We start from the raw sequence: 17,961 nt of genomic DNA on the forward strand, positions 1-17,961 counted from the left end.
GTTGGAAGGTCACTAGCATGCTTGCTTCTTGAAGCTACTCAACAGGGATCCCTTTTCTGAGCAGTTTCTTCCTCTTCGCTGCTTTTGGTGGAGTTTGTGCCTAGATGGACATAGAGGAACAGATGTGCCGCTGGTCTGTCCAGCAGCCCATCTGCACTGATCATCGCTTTGGTGATGAGGGCATCCTTTTGGTTTTGGGATTGGAAGTCGATCATGTGCCAGTGCTTTGATTGCAGATGTCTCCAGGAAGTATTGAACTTGTCTTTTTGGCGAACAGTGTGTTCGTGATGACAAGCTGGTGTTCCATGCATTTTGTGAGCAAAAGAACTCCTTCCTTTCAAATGGTTCTTTTCCCGAGTTGGGAGTCCTTCCCAACTGTGGCATTGAAGTCCCCAGGGAGGATAATTTTATCTTCCTTCGGAATGTTGGAGAGTAGAGTGTCCAGGGCAGACTAGAAACCTTCTTTGGACTCATCATTGGCATTAAGGGTTGGTGTCTAGGCACTCACAATCATTGCCTGCTGGTTCTTGGAAAGTTATAGACAGAGGGTCATGAGGCGCTCGTTGATGCCGATAGGGAGCTTCGAGAGTTGGTTGACGAGTTTGTTTTTGATGGTGAATCAAATCCCATGTGGCCTGGGCTAATCCAAGTGTTTTACTCTCCACAGGAAGGTTTGACCACCGCAATCTTTCCTCAGCTGCTCTTCTCATGCTCTTTGGTTCTCTTGCAGGGCAGCAACATCAATATTGAGGTGCCTGAGTTCACGGTCAACAAAGGCAGTTCTACATTCTGGTAATTTTTTTGCTCATTATCCATGAGGGTTCATACATTCCAGGTTCCGAAATGGAGTTTAACTTTGGTTTTCTGATTGCAGATAGATGAGCTGCTGGATGCGGTTTTCCAGCCAGGTTGGGAACGGAACAGGCTATTCTTAAGGCACCTTTTTTAGCTCTTTCCCCATGCATAGTGAGCGGAATGGATCCTGAAAAGGGATGCTCAGTTGTGAAGAAAGCTGCTGAAATGCTGAAACGCTCTCTTGTTCCTATTCCACGAGCGAGATGACTAAGTCAAATTCCACTGCTTACATGCCAGTCCGAACCGAAAGACTTTCAGATCTCAGTCCTGTTCCTGTCAACTCTTGCCGGTCGCCACAGGGCATGTCTGTGTGTGTGTGGGCGGGGGGTTGGTTTCCTCTATGTAGACGCCTGGTGCAGGACATCTTTTAACGTGGGTCTGCCGTTGCGCATCAACAGACACATGGTCCTTAACAGGGGGTAGTTCCAGTGCCAAGGGAACCTCATTGACTGGGGATCTCCCCACTACTGCAGCCTTCATCCTCCATTGCAGCTGTTGATACCAAATGAGGATCTCCTACCTGATCCTCCATTGAGGACTTGTTCTGGATTGTGCACTTTGTCTGGTTCCTTCCTCCGACCTTACCGTCATGGGTGACCCTGCCAGGAGTTTGTCTCCCAATTGTTCTTGAGAATAACACAATGTTCAAGCCTCTCCACCATGGCACGGTGGCAATCCAAGGAGATCTAGCCAGTAATATAATGATGGACAGAAGAGTTTCTGTAGCTATTTAAATTAGTTAATAAAATAAGCATTGGTCCAGTAGAAAGAGCATCTGGGAAATTGATAATGGAAAGTAAGGCTATGGTGGATAAATTAAACAGGTATTTTGCATTTGTCTTCACAATAGAAGGCACCAGTAACATACCAGAAGTAGCTGTAAATCAGGAAATGGAAGGTAGAGAGGAACTCAGGAAAATTACAATTACCAGGGAAGCGGTATTGAGCAGATTGTTGCATTTGTGGGCGGACAAAGCCCCTCGGCCAGATGGACTTCACCTTAAGGTCTTGAAATAAGGGGCCAATGAGAACATTGATGCATTGATTTCATTTTCTAAAATTCCCTATATTTGGGAAAGTTTCATTCGTTTGGAAGTTTGGAAGATAGCAAATGTAACTCCTGTATTCTAAAAGGGAGGGAGATAGAAAGCAGAAAACTACAGGACAGTTAGCCCAACATCTGTCAAAGGGAAATGTTGGAAGCAATCATTAAAGATAACAGGGCACTTGGAAAAATTCAAGGCAATCAGACAGTCAGCATAGTTTTGTGAAAGAATAATCATGTTTAACCAATTTATTGACATTCTTTGAAGGAGTCACATGTGTTGTGGATAAAGGGGAATCGGTGTATGTACTGTACTTAGATTTCCAGAAGGCATTTGATAAGGTGCCACATCAAAGGTTATTGCATAATGTGAAAGCTCATGGTGTAGGGAGTGATATATTGGCATGGATAGAAGATTGGCTAGCTAACAGGAAACAGAGTTGGCATAAATGGATCTTTTTCTGGTTGGCAGGGTGTGACGAGTGATGTGCACAGGGATCATGCTGGGGCCTTAACATCTTACAATTTATATAAATGACTTGGATGAATAGACTGGTTGCTAAATTTGCTGAAGACACAAATATAAGCAGGAAAGTAAATTGTGAAGAGTATGTAAGGAGGCTACAAAAGGACATAGCTAGGTTAGTGAGTGGGCAAAAACCTGGCAAATGGAGTATAATGTGGGCAAATGTGAAATTGAGCATTTTGGCAGAAAGAATAAAAAAGAAGCGTATTATCTAAATGGTGAAAGATTGAGAGCTCTGAGTTGCAGAGCGATCTGGGATCTGTCCTAGTGCATGAATCACAAAAGTCAAGTATGCAGGTACAGCAAGTAATTAGGAAAGCTGAATAATTAGATAATTGAATATTATAATTTATTATGAGTGAAATTGATTAAAAAAGTAAGGAGTTTATGCTTCCATTGTACAGGGCATTAGTCAGACCACATCTGGAGCATTGTGTAAAGAATTGGTCTTCTTATTCTTTTTTTGTTAAATAATTTTTATTGAAGAAATTTTTCAAAATACAAACATTTTAACCCCCCCTACATTTACATTAAAATTATAACAAGACAAAGTCAAACCCCCCTACTTAACAAAAAAAGAAAAAAGTCCCCCCCCACCCTACTCGCGCGTCCCCCCCCCCCCCCCCCCCCCCCCCCCCCGCAAGCGAACCGACAGTCAGACCAACTTATCATTTCTAGCAGCGTCCTCGGGCAGGCCTTGCCCGTGCCACCACCGCTACCGTACTTCCTTCGTCTTTGTCCCCCCTCCCCCCCCCCCTCCCCCCCCTCCCGCCCTCCCCCCTCCCCTCCCGGGTTGCTGCTGTCACGGCCTCAGTTTCTATCTCTGATCCAAGAGGTCTAGGAAGGGTTGCCATCGCCTGAAAAACCCCTGCACCGACCCTCTCAGGGCGAATTTGATCCTTTCCAATTGGATGAAGTTTGCCATGTCGTTTAACCAGGTGTTAACACTCGGAGGCCTTTCGTCCCTCCACTGAATCAAGATCCTCCTCCGAGCCACCAAGGACGCAAAGGCTAATATTCCAGCCTCCCTCGCCTCCTGTACCCCCGGTTCCACCCCAACCCCGAAGATCGCAAGTCCCCATCCTGGCTTGACCCTGGACCCCACCACTCTCGACACCGTCCCTGCCACCCCCTTCCAGAACTCCTCCAGTGCCGGACATGCCCAAAACATATGTGCATGATTCGCAGGGCTTCCCGAACATCTAATACACCTGTCTTCACCTCCGAAAAACCGACTGATCCTTGTCCCCGTCATGTGGGCTCTATGCAGTACCTTAAATTGAATGAGACTTAGTCTCGCACATGACGACGACGAGTTGACCCTCTCCAGGGCGTCTGCCCATGTCCCGTCCTCTATCTGTTCCCCCAGCTCTAACTCCCACTTATCTTTCAGCTCCACTACTGGTACCTCCTCCACCTCCTGCATAATCTTATAGATGTCCGAGATCTTCCCCTCCCCGACCCAGACCCCTGATAGCACCCTATCACTCACCCCCCTGTCGGGGAGCGCGGGGAACCCCTCTACCTGTCGTCTGGCAAATGCCTTCACTTGGAGGTACCTGAACGTGTTCCCCGGGGGGAGCCCAAATTTCTCCTCCAGCTCTCCCAGGCTCGCAAACCTCCCCTCTATAAACAAGTCCCTCAGTTGTCTAATACCCGCCCTCTGCCAGCTCTGGAATCCCCCTCCTGTGTTTCCCGGCGCAAATCTGTGGTTCCCTCTTAGTGGTGCCCCTATCAGACCTCCCACTTCCCCCCTGTGTCGCCTCCACTGCCCCCAGATCTTGAGGGTGGCCGCCACCACCGGGCTCGTGGTATACCTCGTGGGAGGGAGCGGCCATGGTGCCGTTACCAGTGCCCCTAAGCTTATGTTGCCGCAGGACGCCCTCTCCATGCGCTTCCAGGCTGCCCCCTCCCCTTCCATCATCCACTTTCGTACCATCGATGTATTTGCCGCCCAGTAATATCCTGAAAGGTTGGGTAACGCCAGCCCTCCACTATCCCTACTCCGCTCCAAAAAGACCCTTCTAACTCTCGGGGTGCCATGTGCCCACACATACCCCATGATACTACTCGTTACCTTCTTGAAAAAGGCCCTGGGGAGGAAGATGGGCAGACACTGGAACAAAAACAAGAACCTCGGGAGGACCGTCATTTTAACTGACTGCACCCTCCCTGCCAGCGACAGCGGCACCATGTCCCACCTCTTAAACTCCTCCTCCATCTGTTCCACCAGTCTGGAAAAGTTCAACTTGTGGAGGGTCCCCCAGTTCTTTGCCACCTGCACCCCCCAAATACCTAAAACTTTTAACTGCTCTTTTGAAGGGGAGCCTCCCAATTCCCTCCCCTTGGTCTCCCGGGTGTATTACAAAGACCTCACTTTTCCCCAGATTTAATTTATACCCCGAAAAGTCCCCGAACTCCGCTAGTATCCCCATTACCTCCGGCATTCCCCCCTCCGGGTCTGCCACATACAACAACAAATCATCCGCATAGAGCGAGACCCGATGTTCCTCCCCTCCCCTTGTCAGTCCTCTCCACCCCCCTGAACCCCTCAGTGCCATCGCCAACGGCTCAATCGCTAATGCAAAGAGTAAGGGGATAGGGGACATCCCTGCCTAGTACCTCGATGGAGCCCAAAATATTCTGACCTCCTCCCGTTTGTTACCACACTTGCCATCGGAGCTGAATAGAGCAGTTTTACCCACTTGATAAATCCCTCCCCAAACCCAAACCTTTCCAACGTCTCCCACAAGTATTCCCACTCCACCCTGTCAAATGCCTTCTCCGCGTCCAACGCTACCACTATCTCCGCCTCCCCTTCCACTGCTGGCATCATAATCACATTTAACAATCTCCGGACATTTGTGTTAAGTTGGCGTCCCTTCACGAACCCCGTCTGGTCTTCATGGACTACCCCTGGCACACAGTCCTCTATCCTGATTGCCAGGACCTTTGCTAACAGCTTGGCGTCAACATTCAGGAGGGAGATGGGCCTGTAGGACCCGCACTGGACCGGGTCCTTGTCCCGCTTCAAAATCAAGGAGATCAGGGCCTGCGACATTGTTGGGGGCAGAACCCCCCCCCTCGCGCGCCTCATTAAAGGCTCGCACCAGCACTGGACCCACCAAGTCCACAAATTTCCTGTAAAACTCCACCGGGAACCCATCCGGCCCCGGCGCCTTCCCCGCCTGCATCTGGCCTATCCCTTTAATTAGCTCCTGCAGCTCTATCGGCGCCCCCAACCCTTCTACCAGCTCCTCCTGTACCTTTGGGAACCCCAATTTGTCGAGAAAGTTCTTCATTCCCCCTCTCCTCTTCGGCGGTTCAGACCTATACAATTCCCTATAGAAGTCCCTAAAGACCCTATTCACCTCTTGCCCCTTCTGCACTACGTCCCCACCCCTCTCTCTCACTCCCCCAATCTCTCTGGCTGCATCTCGCTTACGAAGCTGGTGTGCCAGCATCCTGCTCGCCTTTTCCCCGTACTCATACGCCGCACCCTGCGCCCTTCTCCACTGCATTTCCGCCTTCCTAGTGGTCAGTAGGTCGAACCTGGCCTGCAAGCTACGCCGCTCCCTTAATAGCCCCTCCTCTGGTGCCTCCGCATATTTCCTATCTACTTCTAGGAGCTCCCCCACCAGCCTCTCCCTTTCCTGCCTCTCCTTCCTCTCTCTGTGTGCCCTTATGGAGATCAGCTCTCCTCTAATCACTGCTTTCAAGGCCTCCCAGACCGTCCCCACCTGCACCTCACCTGTGTCATTCGTACCCAGATAGTTCTCAATGCCCGTTCTCACCCTTCTGCACACCTCTTCGTCCGCCAACAGCCCTACATCCAGGCGCCACAACGGGCGTTGATCCCGCGCCTCCCCCATGTCCACGTCCACCCAATGTGGTGCATGGTCCGATATCGCAATGGCCGAGTACTCCGTGTCCTGCACTCTCGGTATCAGCCCCCTGTTCAATACGAAAAAATCGATCCTAGAGTACACTCTGTGGACGTGGGAGAAAAAAGAATACTCCCTCGCCCTAGGCCTACCAAATCTCCATGGGTCTACCCTCCCATCTGCTCCATGAACCCCCTTAACACCTCTGCCGCTGCCGGCCTCCTATTCGTCCTGGAACTCGATCTATCCAGCCCAGGGTCTAACACCGTATTAAAGTCCCCTCCCATGATCAGGCCCCCTGCCACCAGTCCCGGGATGAGGCCCAGCAGGCGCCTCATAAAACCCGCGTCGTCCCAGTTCGGGGCATACACATTTACCAGTACCACATTCTCTCCCTGCAACCTACCCCTCACCATCACGTACCTGCCCTCCTTGTCTGCCACCACCTCTGCCGCCACAAACGACACCCTCTTTCCCACCAAAATCGCCACCCCCCGGTTCTTGATATCCAAGCCTGAGTGGAACACCTGTCCCACCCACCCCCTTCTCAGGCGGACCTGATCTGCTACCCTCAAATGAGTCTCCTGCAGCATTGCTACATCAGCCTTCAGTCCCTTCAGGTGTGAGAAGACCCTTGATCTTTTGACCGGCCCATTCAGCCCCCTTACGTTCCACGTGATCAATCGGATCGCAGAGCGACCCGTCCCTACTCCCTGTCGATTAGCCATGTCTTGTCCCTTGCTCGCCCCGGGTCATCCCTCCTTTTCTGACCCGCTTCCCATAGCGATGGCCCCCCCCCCCCCCACCCCCCCCCCCGGCTCTCCCCTTCTCGTCCCTGGTCTTTCCAGCAGCAACCCGGTGTCCCCCCCCAGCCCCCCCCCCGGCTAGGACCCCTCCTAGCCGCGATGTACCCAACATCGTACTCCCGAGAGTCAGCTGGTCTCCGCTGACCCGGCTGCTCCTGCCACATTCCGACTCCTCCCGGTTCACCCCATCTGCGCCCGTGAAAGATCCCCTTAAAACCCCAGAGAAAGACCCGCATAATCAACCCGCTCCCCCCCGTCCCGTCTCCCCAACTTAACGATATAAATACCCAATGGCAACTAAATACATAAATACTTAACTACATACTTAAATAACAAAATAATTAACTAGCTATCAACTAACAGTGTGCCCAACCATCACCCTCCATCAAACAGTATAAATAACCGCAGATAACCATAACCCGAAAAGAAAAAAAGAACAAAAAACCCCCCCAAGCACCCAAAGGAAAAGGGTAAGAGGGGTAAATAACTAAGGGAAATTGGAAACGGGAAGAAACACCCCATAAGAAGCCAACGACCCACAATAGAGATTTCAACAGTACAAATATACAGAAACACCCAACAACTCGAAACCTTCAAGATATTCAGAAAAGTCAACCGTTCGAGAAAAAACACCCCAAACAATCCACGAAACTGTTACCCAGTTCCGACCTGGCCTGAAAAAGAAAAGGGCCACTTGCTCAATCAAGAGTCCCCAGGCGGCTACGACCGCCGGTGCTCCCAGGTTTTAGTTCGTGTCCAACTTTTCCTCTTGTACAAAGGTCCAGGCCTCCTCTGGGGACTCGAAATAATGATGTTGGTCCTTGTAGGTGACCCACAAGCGCGCCGGCTGCAGCATTCCAAATTTGATCTTTTTCGCGTGTAGCACCGCCTTTGTCCGGTTGTACCGGGCCCGCCGCTTTGCCACCTCCGCACTCCAGTCCTGGTACACCCTTACCGTCGAGTTCTGCCACTTGCTGCTTTTCTCCCTTTTTGCCCACCTCAGGACTTTCTCTCGATCACTTAGCCGCTGGAACCGCACCAGCACCGCCCTCGGGGGCTCGTTTGCCCTAGGCCTCCTGGCCATGACCCGGTATGCCTCTTCCAATTCCAGGGGCGCCGGACCGGCCCCTTCCCCCATCAGGGAGCTCAACATCTCCGCCACATATCCCGGGAGATCCGACCCCTCCAGGCCTTCTTCCAGGCCCAGGATCCTCAAATTTTTCCTCCTCATCCGAGTGTCCAGCTCCTCGAAGCGGCTCTGCCACTTCATGTGGAGTGCCTCGTGCACCTCCACCTTTGCCCCGATGACTGTGGCCTCCTCCTCCCTCGCGGTCATCTCCTGCTGCAGCTCTTTAATCGACGCCTCTTGGATCGCCTGGGCTCCCACCAACCTGGTGGCCGTCGCGTTCATGGACTCTAAGAGCTCCACTTTCATCTCCGTGAAAAAACGGAGGAGAGCGGCCTGCTGCTCCTCCGCCCATTTCTTCCACTCCTCCGATGCGCCGCCGGCCGCCATTTTGATTTTCTTCCCCCGCTTTTTTTGGGGAGCTGCTGCCGTTTTTCTTGCCGCTCCACTCCGGGTACCGACCATAAAATCGGTCTAGTTCTCCTCAGGGGACCTTCCCCCACCGGGATTCGTCTTTTCAGCACCGTTGGGGCCCTCCAATTGGCCCAAAAACACCTTTGTCGCAGGAGCTTCCAAATGTGCGGCTTAGCTAGTCATAGCCGCAACCGGAAGTCCTGGTCTTCTTATTCAAGGAAAGATGTAAATGCATAGAAGCAGTTCAGAGAAGGTTTACTAAACTAATACCAGGAATGGTTTGAGGAAAGGTTGGAGAAGGTTTGTATCCAATAGAGTTTAGAAAAAAGTAAGAGGCGGCTTGATTGAATTGTTTAAGAGCCTGAGGGGTATTGACAGGGTGGATGTGGAGAGGATGTTTTCTCTTGTGCGAGAACCTAGAACTACGGGTCATCTTTTCTCCCAGAGGGTTGTGAGTCTCTGGAACTCTCTTCCTCAAAAGACAGTGGGGTAGAGTTTTTGAGTATTTTTAAGGCAGAGCTAGATAGATTCTTGATTGGGTGGGGGGGGGGGGGGGTGTAAAATGTTATCGGGGCTTACAGGAAATGCGGCGTTGAAGTTAGAATCAGATCAACCTTGATCTTATTGAATGGCAGAGCAGGCTCGAGGGGACAAGTGGCCTACTCCTAATTTGTACATTGGTATGTTCATTTTTCATTTCATTTAATTTCATACATAATTAAGGGAAAACTCTCCACTGGTTGGAGTCATGCCTGGTACAAAGGAAATTGGTTGTGATTGTTGGAGGTCAAGCACCACAATTCAAGGATATCACTGCAGGAGTTCCTCAGGGTGGTGTTGTAGGCCCAACCATCTTCATCTGCTTCACCAATGACTTTCCTTCCATCATAAGGTCAGAAGTGGGGATGTTTGCTGACGACTGCATAATGTTTAGCGCCATTCGCGATTCTTCAGGTACTGAAGCAGTCAATGTTCAAATGCAGCAAGACCTGGACAATAACAAGGTTTAGGCTGACAAGTGGCAAGTAACATTTGCATCAAATAAGTGCCTGACAATAACCATCTCCCACAAGAGAGAATGTATCCTTTGCCCTTTGCCATTCAATGACATTACCATCGTTGAATCCCCCACTATCAATATCCTGGGGGTTACCATTAACCAGAAACTGAACTAGTCTAGCTATATAAATATTGTGGCTACAAGTGCAGGTCAGAGGCAAGGAATCCTGTGGCGAGTAACTCACCTTTTGACTCCTCAAAGTTTGTCTACCATTTGTAAGGCACAAGCCAGGAGTGTAATAGAATACTCTCCACTTGCCTGGATGAATGCAATTCCAACAACACTCAAGAAGCTTGACATCATTCAGGACAAAGCAGCCCACAAACATTCAATCCCTTTACCAACAATGAACAGTGGCAGCAGTGTGTGCCAGCTACAGGATGCACTGCAGGAACTTACCAAGCTCCTTAGACATCGGTTTACAAACCCATGACCACTACCATCTAGAGGGAGAAAGGCAGCAGATACCTGGGAACATCACCACCTTGAAGGTCCCCTCCAAATCACTCACCATCCTGACTTGGAAATATATCGTCGTTCTTTCATTGTTGCTCGGTCAAAATACTGGAACTCCCTCTCTAACAGCATTGTGGGTGTACCTACATTGACTGCAGCGGTTCAAGAAGGCACTTCACCATCACCTCTTCAAGGGAAATCAGAAATGGACAATAAATGCTGGCCTAGGCAGCACTGCCCAAATCCCTTGAATGAATAAGAACAATTGAATATTGCTGCAAAGAGAGACTTGTTGAAGCTTTTCACCTTACACGAAACAAGACAAATGCAAGAATGCAAAATTTCAAATGATCACAACAATTTACACTCCAGGAGAAAAGGATGCTGATTATTGGCAAGTTGACTCTGGTTGGTGTTGCCATGGAGAAAGCAATGAGGAACTATGGGTTCCCCAAGCTCCCAGGTAATTCCAAAAAGGTGCAAAGCGTGAACATATTCCTTTTTGCAGAGAATGTGTTCCAATATATGAATGTATGTCGTGTCCATCAAATGTAAAGAAGCCACTTTATGGACTCAACTAATTGTCTCAAATTGGTTGGTATTGTAACTAATAATGCACTCAGGATTGGTAAGCAAATGCTGTCCAATTGTGGAATCACATTTAACAGTTGCCATTTAGTTTCGGGCTTTGCAAGCCCGAGCTGATAGAGTACGGTCCATATACTACCAATATGATGAACTGAAGGAGCATGATGTTTGATTCAATCAGCCAAACACTGGGATGTATGGCCTACATACCTGATATCACATTGGGTAGGTTGTTGGGATTAAGGTTGAAGGACTCCTGGAAGGCAAATCTCAGGAAATGTGACATATCTAACACTGACGGGGAAAAATACACAAACTACCTGGGGAGCAATCTGAAGTGGTATGCTTCCTTCAAACATCAAAGAATACAGGCAGCAAAAGGCAAGCTAGAAAAACTGGTCCACTCCACTTGCCACATTGTAGAGTCGTGAAGGTTGGCAGTCGGGCTCTCTGTAGCTACTTTAGAATTCACAACATGGGCCAGAGATCTCCGGCAATTCATGCCGGCAGGATTCTCTGGTCTTGCCAGCAGTGGATCCTTGATGCAGATTTCCTGGTGGTGTGAGGGGGCTCCAATGAGAATTCCCATTGACAGCAGTGGGACCAGAGAACCCCGCTGCTAGTGAACGGCTTGCCACCTCCCTCCACTGAGAAAACTCGGCTGGGAGACCAAACAATCCCACCCATGGTCTACACATGCAGGAAGTGGCCATCTTCAACAACAAAGGGAACCCGATGACAACATACTACTTCCTCAGTATAATGGATTTAGGGGCCAGTTCAGCTCAGTTGGCTCGACAACTGGTTCATGATGCAGAACAAGGCTGCAGTGCAGGTTTAATTCTCGTACCAGCTGCATTAAATGTCTGCCACTGACTTACTGTTTAATGTATTTTAGCCAACTCTGTTCATGCCTTTATAATTGCCTTTATTTAAATCTAAGACTCTTGTTTCAGGCCAAGATTGTCAAATTATATCATGTTATGATCATTTGTCCCTAGAAGATCCTTTACTATTAGATCATTAATTCATTCTGTATCCATTCATTTTACCAAATCTAAAATAGCCTGTTTCCTACAATGAATAGTTCCAAGAAACTCCCCAAAACACTCTTATGAACTTATCCTCAAGGCTCTCTTTGGCAGTTAGATTTGTCCAATCTCCATGAAGATTGGAGTCACCCATGATTATTGCAATGCCTTTATTACAAGTCCCCATTATTTCTTGATTTATAGTGAACTGTCATTTCTATGTAACTTCCAGGAGAGAGATTGGGGCATTCATTGGGTACAAAAGTCACATTGTCCCGTTCACCTATCACCCCTGTGCTCTCTGGCTGATATTAGTTACCAGTCCAACAATCCATCAAATTAAAAATTCTCATCCTCATGGTTTCACCCCTCCCGAACATGTAACCTCCTCCAGCCTGGGGGTTAATTGGCAAGGTCAGCTGGCCAGAATTTATTGCCTATCCTTAATTGCCCTGCTTAAGTAATTTCAGAGACAATGACATTGTTATGGATCTGGAGTCACATGTAGGCCAGACCAGATGAGGATGGCATATTTCCTTCCCTAAAGGACATTAGTGAACCAGATGGTTTTTTTTTTTTGCAAAAGTTGATGATCGTTTCTTTTTTTCCCAATTAAGGGGCAATTTAGCATGGTGAAACCCATGCAGACACAGGGAGAATGTGCAAACTCCACAGGGGCAGTGTTTGATGATCGTTTCATGGTCACCAAACTAGCTTTTCACCAGCTACCATAGTGGGATTGAACCCATGTCCCCAAAGCATTTTTTCCCCCTTTTTTTGCCCTCAAAGCATTAACCTAGGCCTTGGGAATACTACTCCAGTGACATTACCACTACACCACCAACTTCCCTTAACTATCTCCATTAATATATTAGTGATTTGAGGTGCTTAAGATGATTAAAGGAGAAGATAGGTTTAAATAGAGAAAAACTCTTCCCTGTCACAGACGGGGTGTGAGTTCAGAACAAGGGACCATGAACAGAATATTGGCGCTAAGCCATTCAGGCGGTGATGTTAAGTATTTCTTCCCACAAAGGGTAGTGGAAATCTGAAACTCTGTCTCAGAAAACTATTGAGAATGGGTATCAATTGATAAATACAAAACAGTGCATGGTGACACAGTGGTTAGCACTGTTGCCTCATAGTGCCAGGGACCTGGGTTCAATGCGCGGCCTTGGGTGACTGTGGAGTTTGCAATTTCTCCCGTGCCATGTGGGTTTTCTCCGGGTGCTTCAGTTTCCTCCCACAGTCCAAAGATGTGCAGGTTAGGTAGATTGGCCGTGCTAAGTTGCTCCTTAGTGTCCGAAGATGTGCAACTTAGGTAGAGTTACGGGGATAGGGTGGGTGAAGCGTCTAGGTAGGGTGCTCTTTCACAGGGTCGGTGCAGACTTAATGGGCCGAATGGCCTTCTTCTGCCCTTTAAGAAATTGTTTTTGCAGATATTTAGGGTTACGGAAGCAAGACGTGTAAATGCAGTTAACAGATCAGTCTTTCTTAAAAATAAATTTAGAGTACCCAATTCTTTTTTTTCCAATTAAGGGGCAATTTAGCGTGACCAATTCACCTACCCTCCACATCTTTTTGGGTTGTGGGGGTGAGACCCCCACAGACACGGGGAAAACAGATCAGTCATGCTCTAATTGAATGGCGCAGCAGATTCAAGGGGCTGAATAATTTCTTCCCATTCCCATATTTTGAAGCCATTATTTTGGTAGCCTTAACATAGATAGATTGGCTGCAACAGGAGGGATTGGAGCTGTCATTGTCAGCTGGTTTTGAAGTGAGGTTTGATGCATTCAGTGTGACACCAGCATTCATCGACGACCGTAGTTCAATCCCCAATCCTAGCTATTTTCTTTTAATAATATCCATTACATATTCCGGAGAAGAAAGACTTGAGATTGCTGAAATTGTAATGTGTGATAAATGTCATCAATAATTTTAACTTGAGCAAATAAATTGCCTTCATAGTTGGAATTAGATGTTTTTTGCAGGGGATCTGTGACGTTTGTGGCCTGAATGTATTTAAAAGGTAAAAGCCTCTTATTATTCTTGTTATATTTTTGCTTATCTCAACAATTTGATAGATGCTTGTTGTCAATATATGTCCTGATCCATTTTCCATCTAACTCATGCAACAGGTTTGCTCACCTGTGTGTTTTGTGAAAAGATAAGTTCTGCATAAGTAATATATTTGGACCGATGGTAGATATGAGTATCTTCTTTCAATAGATATTTTGCTCACACAAGTACAGAGCATAAAGTGCTGGAAAGACAACGTACATCTGTCAGCATCTAAAAATGATGAGACAAGGCTAATGTTGCATAGTGTGGATCCTTCATCAGGGATAGATTGCATATCCAAATGGTTGTTCAAGCATACATGTATATTACTGGTAAGAGTGCATTGTGTTTCCAGGTACATTCTATAGACAGGTACATATGTTTCAGGTACCGCCCTGTATTAGTACATCTTTACTTTTTATTTGTGGATATATTATCTATAGAGCACCTTTAACATAATAAAACATTCAAAACACTTCACAAGGGTATTATGAAACAAGATTTGAGACTGATCAAAGCGATAACAGGGCAGGTGACCAAAAACAAAGTCACCAAAAGGTAGGTTTTAAGAAATGTGTTAAAGGATAGAGAGCGCAAGATAGGTAGGCAGAGAGATTTAGGGAGGGAATTCTGAAACTTAGACCTTGGCAGTTGAAGGTGCAGCAATTAAAAACCAGGAATAATCAAGAGGCTGGAATTGGAGGAGTGGAGAGATCTTGGAGGATTGTGGGCTGAAGGAGATTACAGAAATATGGAAGGGTCAGGCCATGGAGGGATTTGACAGGATAAGTATTGAAAATTGAAGCATGGCTTAACCAGTGTAGATCAGTGAGCTTAGGGGTGATGAGCGAACAGTACTTGGTGCAAGTGAAGAGCTAATGGCGTCAAGTTTACGGAGGGTAACAAATGGGAGGCCGGCCAGGGCAGGGATGTGGTAGAATAGACAAGTCCATCAGTAACAAAAATAGTAATCAGCATACTATTCTATTCCCTTCCCTCATGTGTTTATCTAGCTTTTCCTTAAATACTTCAACATAGTTCTCTTCAACTATTTCATCTGGTAGAGAGTTCCACAAAGTCACCAATGTCTGGGTAAAAAGATTTTCCCTGAGTTCTGTATTGGATTTAACAGTGGCTAACTTGTATTTATGCTCCCTCGGTCTTCCACAAGCCTACGTCTATCCGATCAAACTTTTTGTAACCTTAAAGTCCCTTGCCAGGTCCACCCTCTGCCTTCGCTTTTCTGGACAAAAGAGCCCCAGGTCTGTTCAATCTTTACTCATGGGCATCCTCAGTTCTGGTTTTGTTACCTCTCCCCGATTGATGGCTGTAAATACATCATAATGACCCAACACAGCTCAGATGCCTGATTCCTGGTTCTACCAAGCATATATAACTCAAATAGTCTATTTGTCATGTGCACAATCAGTGTCTTTGTAGTTAAATTGGTTCAGTGTGCTTTGATGAGGTCGGGGAGTATTGTTCTTATTTTGCACTGGGATTCACCTGTTTGAATTGACTCCCCCAGGAGAATACAAAGTTACAAGGCAAGAAGTGTCTAATCATGATGCTCCAGTTATCATTGTGTGCAACAAGCTCCACGGACCAGTTGGTCTTTTCCTCCTTGCCAATTTTATACTTTAATAGATGCACAGAGGCTCCTCCTTTCATTATTTTAGTCAGATCTGCAGAGAGTCTATGCTTTTCTAAAGAAACCAGCCTCAATTCTCCTAGCTTATTGTGGTAACTAAGGATCTTTGAGCTGGGTATTAATCTAGTGACCACCTTTCTGTATTACTCACTTTGTGAAAATGACCAAAAAATAGACAAATACCTAAAACTATCAGACCATGTAATTGAGTCCAGTCTTTCTCAGATCCGGACCACAGGAACAGGTAGAGGCTATTCAGCCCCTCAAGCCTATTCCACCATATAATTAGTTCATAGCTGATTTGGACCTTAACTCAGTCTTTCATAATGGCTTCATAATTCCTTTACAACAAAAATCTTAATTTAAATTTTTTTAATTGATCCCCATACTCATCATCTTTTTGGGAGATACCGTTCCAGATTTTCTCTATCTTCTATGTGCTTTTATATTTATAACGAATAAATCACCAGATTAGGACGGGTTGCTAAAGGAAGTGGGAGCGTGTACAGTGGAAGGGCTTGCTATAACCTTCCAACCTTCCCTAGATAGAGGGGAGGATATTGCCAGAGGGAGTGGAGAGTGGCAAATGTGATATACTTATTCAGGAAAGAGTGTAAGAAAAGGAACTTCAGGCCAATCAATGAAATATTAGCGGATAATCAAGATGTAGAACAATAATCATCAAAATATCAATATACATTTAGAGAGACTTGAATTAATTAAGGAGAGTCAGCACAGATTTGTAAAACGCAGATTAAGCTTGACCAATCAAATTGAATTTTTTGATTAAGCAGCAGGGAAGGTTGATGAGGGGAACACAATGAATGTAGTCTATTTTTAAAAAGCTTTTAACAGAATTAAAACTCATGGAATTGGAGGGTTTATACAAACATTTTTAAAAATAAATTTAGAGTACCCAAATCTTTTTTTCCAATTAAGGGATACTTTAGGGGCTAATGGGCAATCCACCTAGCCTGCGCATCTTTGGGTTGTGGGGGCGAACTCCGCGCAAACACGAGGAGAATGTGCAAACTTCACACGGACAGTGACCCAGAGCCGGGATCGAACCTGGGACCTCGGCGGCGTGAGGCAGCAGTGCTAACTACTGTGCCACCGTACTGCCCTGGGTTATATGAAAAAAAATATGAACTAGGAGCAGAAGAAACATAGAAAAAATAGGAGCAGGGGGAGGCCATTTGGCCCTACAAGCCATTCCGCCATTCATTATAATCATGGCTGATCATCCAACTCAATAGCCGAATCCGACTTTCCCCATATCCTTTGATCCCCTTCCCCCTAAGTGCTGTATCTAACTGTTTCGTTTTGGCATCAACTAATTCCTGTGGTAATGAATTCCACAGGCTCACCACTCTCTGGGTGAAGAAATTTCTCCTCATCTCTGTCCTAAATGGTCTACCCCATATCCTCAGACTGTTAACCCTGGTTCTGAACAAACCCACCATGGAGAAAATCTTTCCTCCATCAATCCTGTCCAGTCCTGTTAGAATTTTATAGTTCTCTATGAGATCCCCTCCACCACCACCACCCCCCCCCCCCCCATTCTTCTGAACTCCATTGAATCCAATCCTAACCGATTCAACCTCTCCTCGTACATCAGTACTGCCACCCCAGGAATCAGTCTGGTAAACCTTTGTTGTGCTCCCTCTATAGCTGGAACATCTTTTCTCAGATAAGGACACCAAAACTGCACACAATATTCCAGGTGTGGCCGCACCAAAGGTTCTGTATAATTGGAGCAAGACATCCCTGCTCCTGCACTCAAATCCTCTCGCAATGAAGGCCAGAATACCATTTGCCATTACCGCTTGCTGCACCTGCATGCTTACCTTCAGCGACTTGTGTTCGAGGACACCCAGGTGCCGTTGCACATTCCTAATTCATGGCCATTCAGATAATAGTCTGCCTTCTTGTTTTTGCTACCAAATTGGATAACCTTGTATTTACCCAAATTCTACTGCAAATGCCATTCATTTGACCACTCACTCAACTTGTCCAAATCACACTGAAGGATCTCTGCATCCTCCTCACAGCTCACCCTCCCACCCAACTTGGTGTCATCTGCAAATTTGGAGATATGACATTTTGTCCCCTCAACTAAATCATTAATGGGGCAGCACGGTGGCACAGTGGGTTAGCTCTGCAGCCTCATGGCGCCGAGGTCCCAGGTTTGATCCCGGCTCTGGGTCACTGTCCGTGTGGAGTTTGCACATTCTCCCCCGTGTTTGCGTGGGTTTCACCCCCACGACCCAAAGATGTGCAGGCTAGGTGGATTGGCCACGCTAAAATGCCTCTTAATTGGAAAAAATTGGGTACTCTAACTTTTAAAAAAACTAAATCATTAATATATATTGTGAATAGCTGGGGTCTTAGCACAGATCCCTCGATGTACCCCACTAGTCACTGCCTGCCAATTTGAAAAACACCCGTTAATTCC

The 17,961-nt window shown here is 47.0% G+C and overlaps 1 protein-coding gene across 1 annotated transcript in view; it reads left to right on the forward strand.

Moving 5' to 3' along the window:
* The window catches only part of LOC119970947 (inositol 1,4,5-triphosphate receptor associated 2-like), a 163,960-nt gene that overhangs the window by 4,125 nt on the left and 141,874 nt on the right, over nucleotides 1-17,961 (forward strand). The window contains exon 2 of the mRNA XM_038806058.1: nucleotides 731-792. Within this exon, the coding sequence (XP_038661986.1) occupies nucleotides 731-792 (62 nt within the window). The remainder of the gene's footprint in view (nucleotides 1-730; nucleotides 793-17,961) is intronic.

This window comes from Scyliorhinus canicula, chromosome 9 (assembly GCF_902713615.1).
Source record: "Scyliorhinus canicula chromosome 9, sScyCan1.1, whole genome shotgun sequence".
Lineage (NCBI taxonomy): Eukaryota > Metazoa > Chordata > Chondrichthyes > Carcharhiniformes > Scyliorhinidae > Scyliorhinus > Scyliorhinus canicula.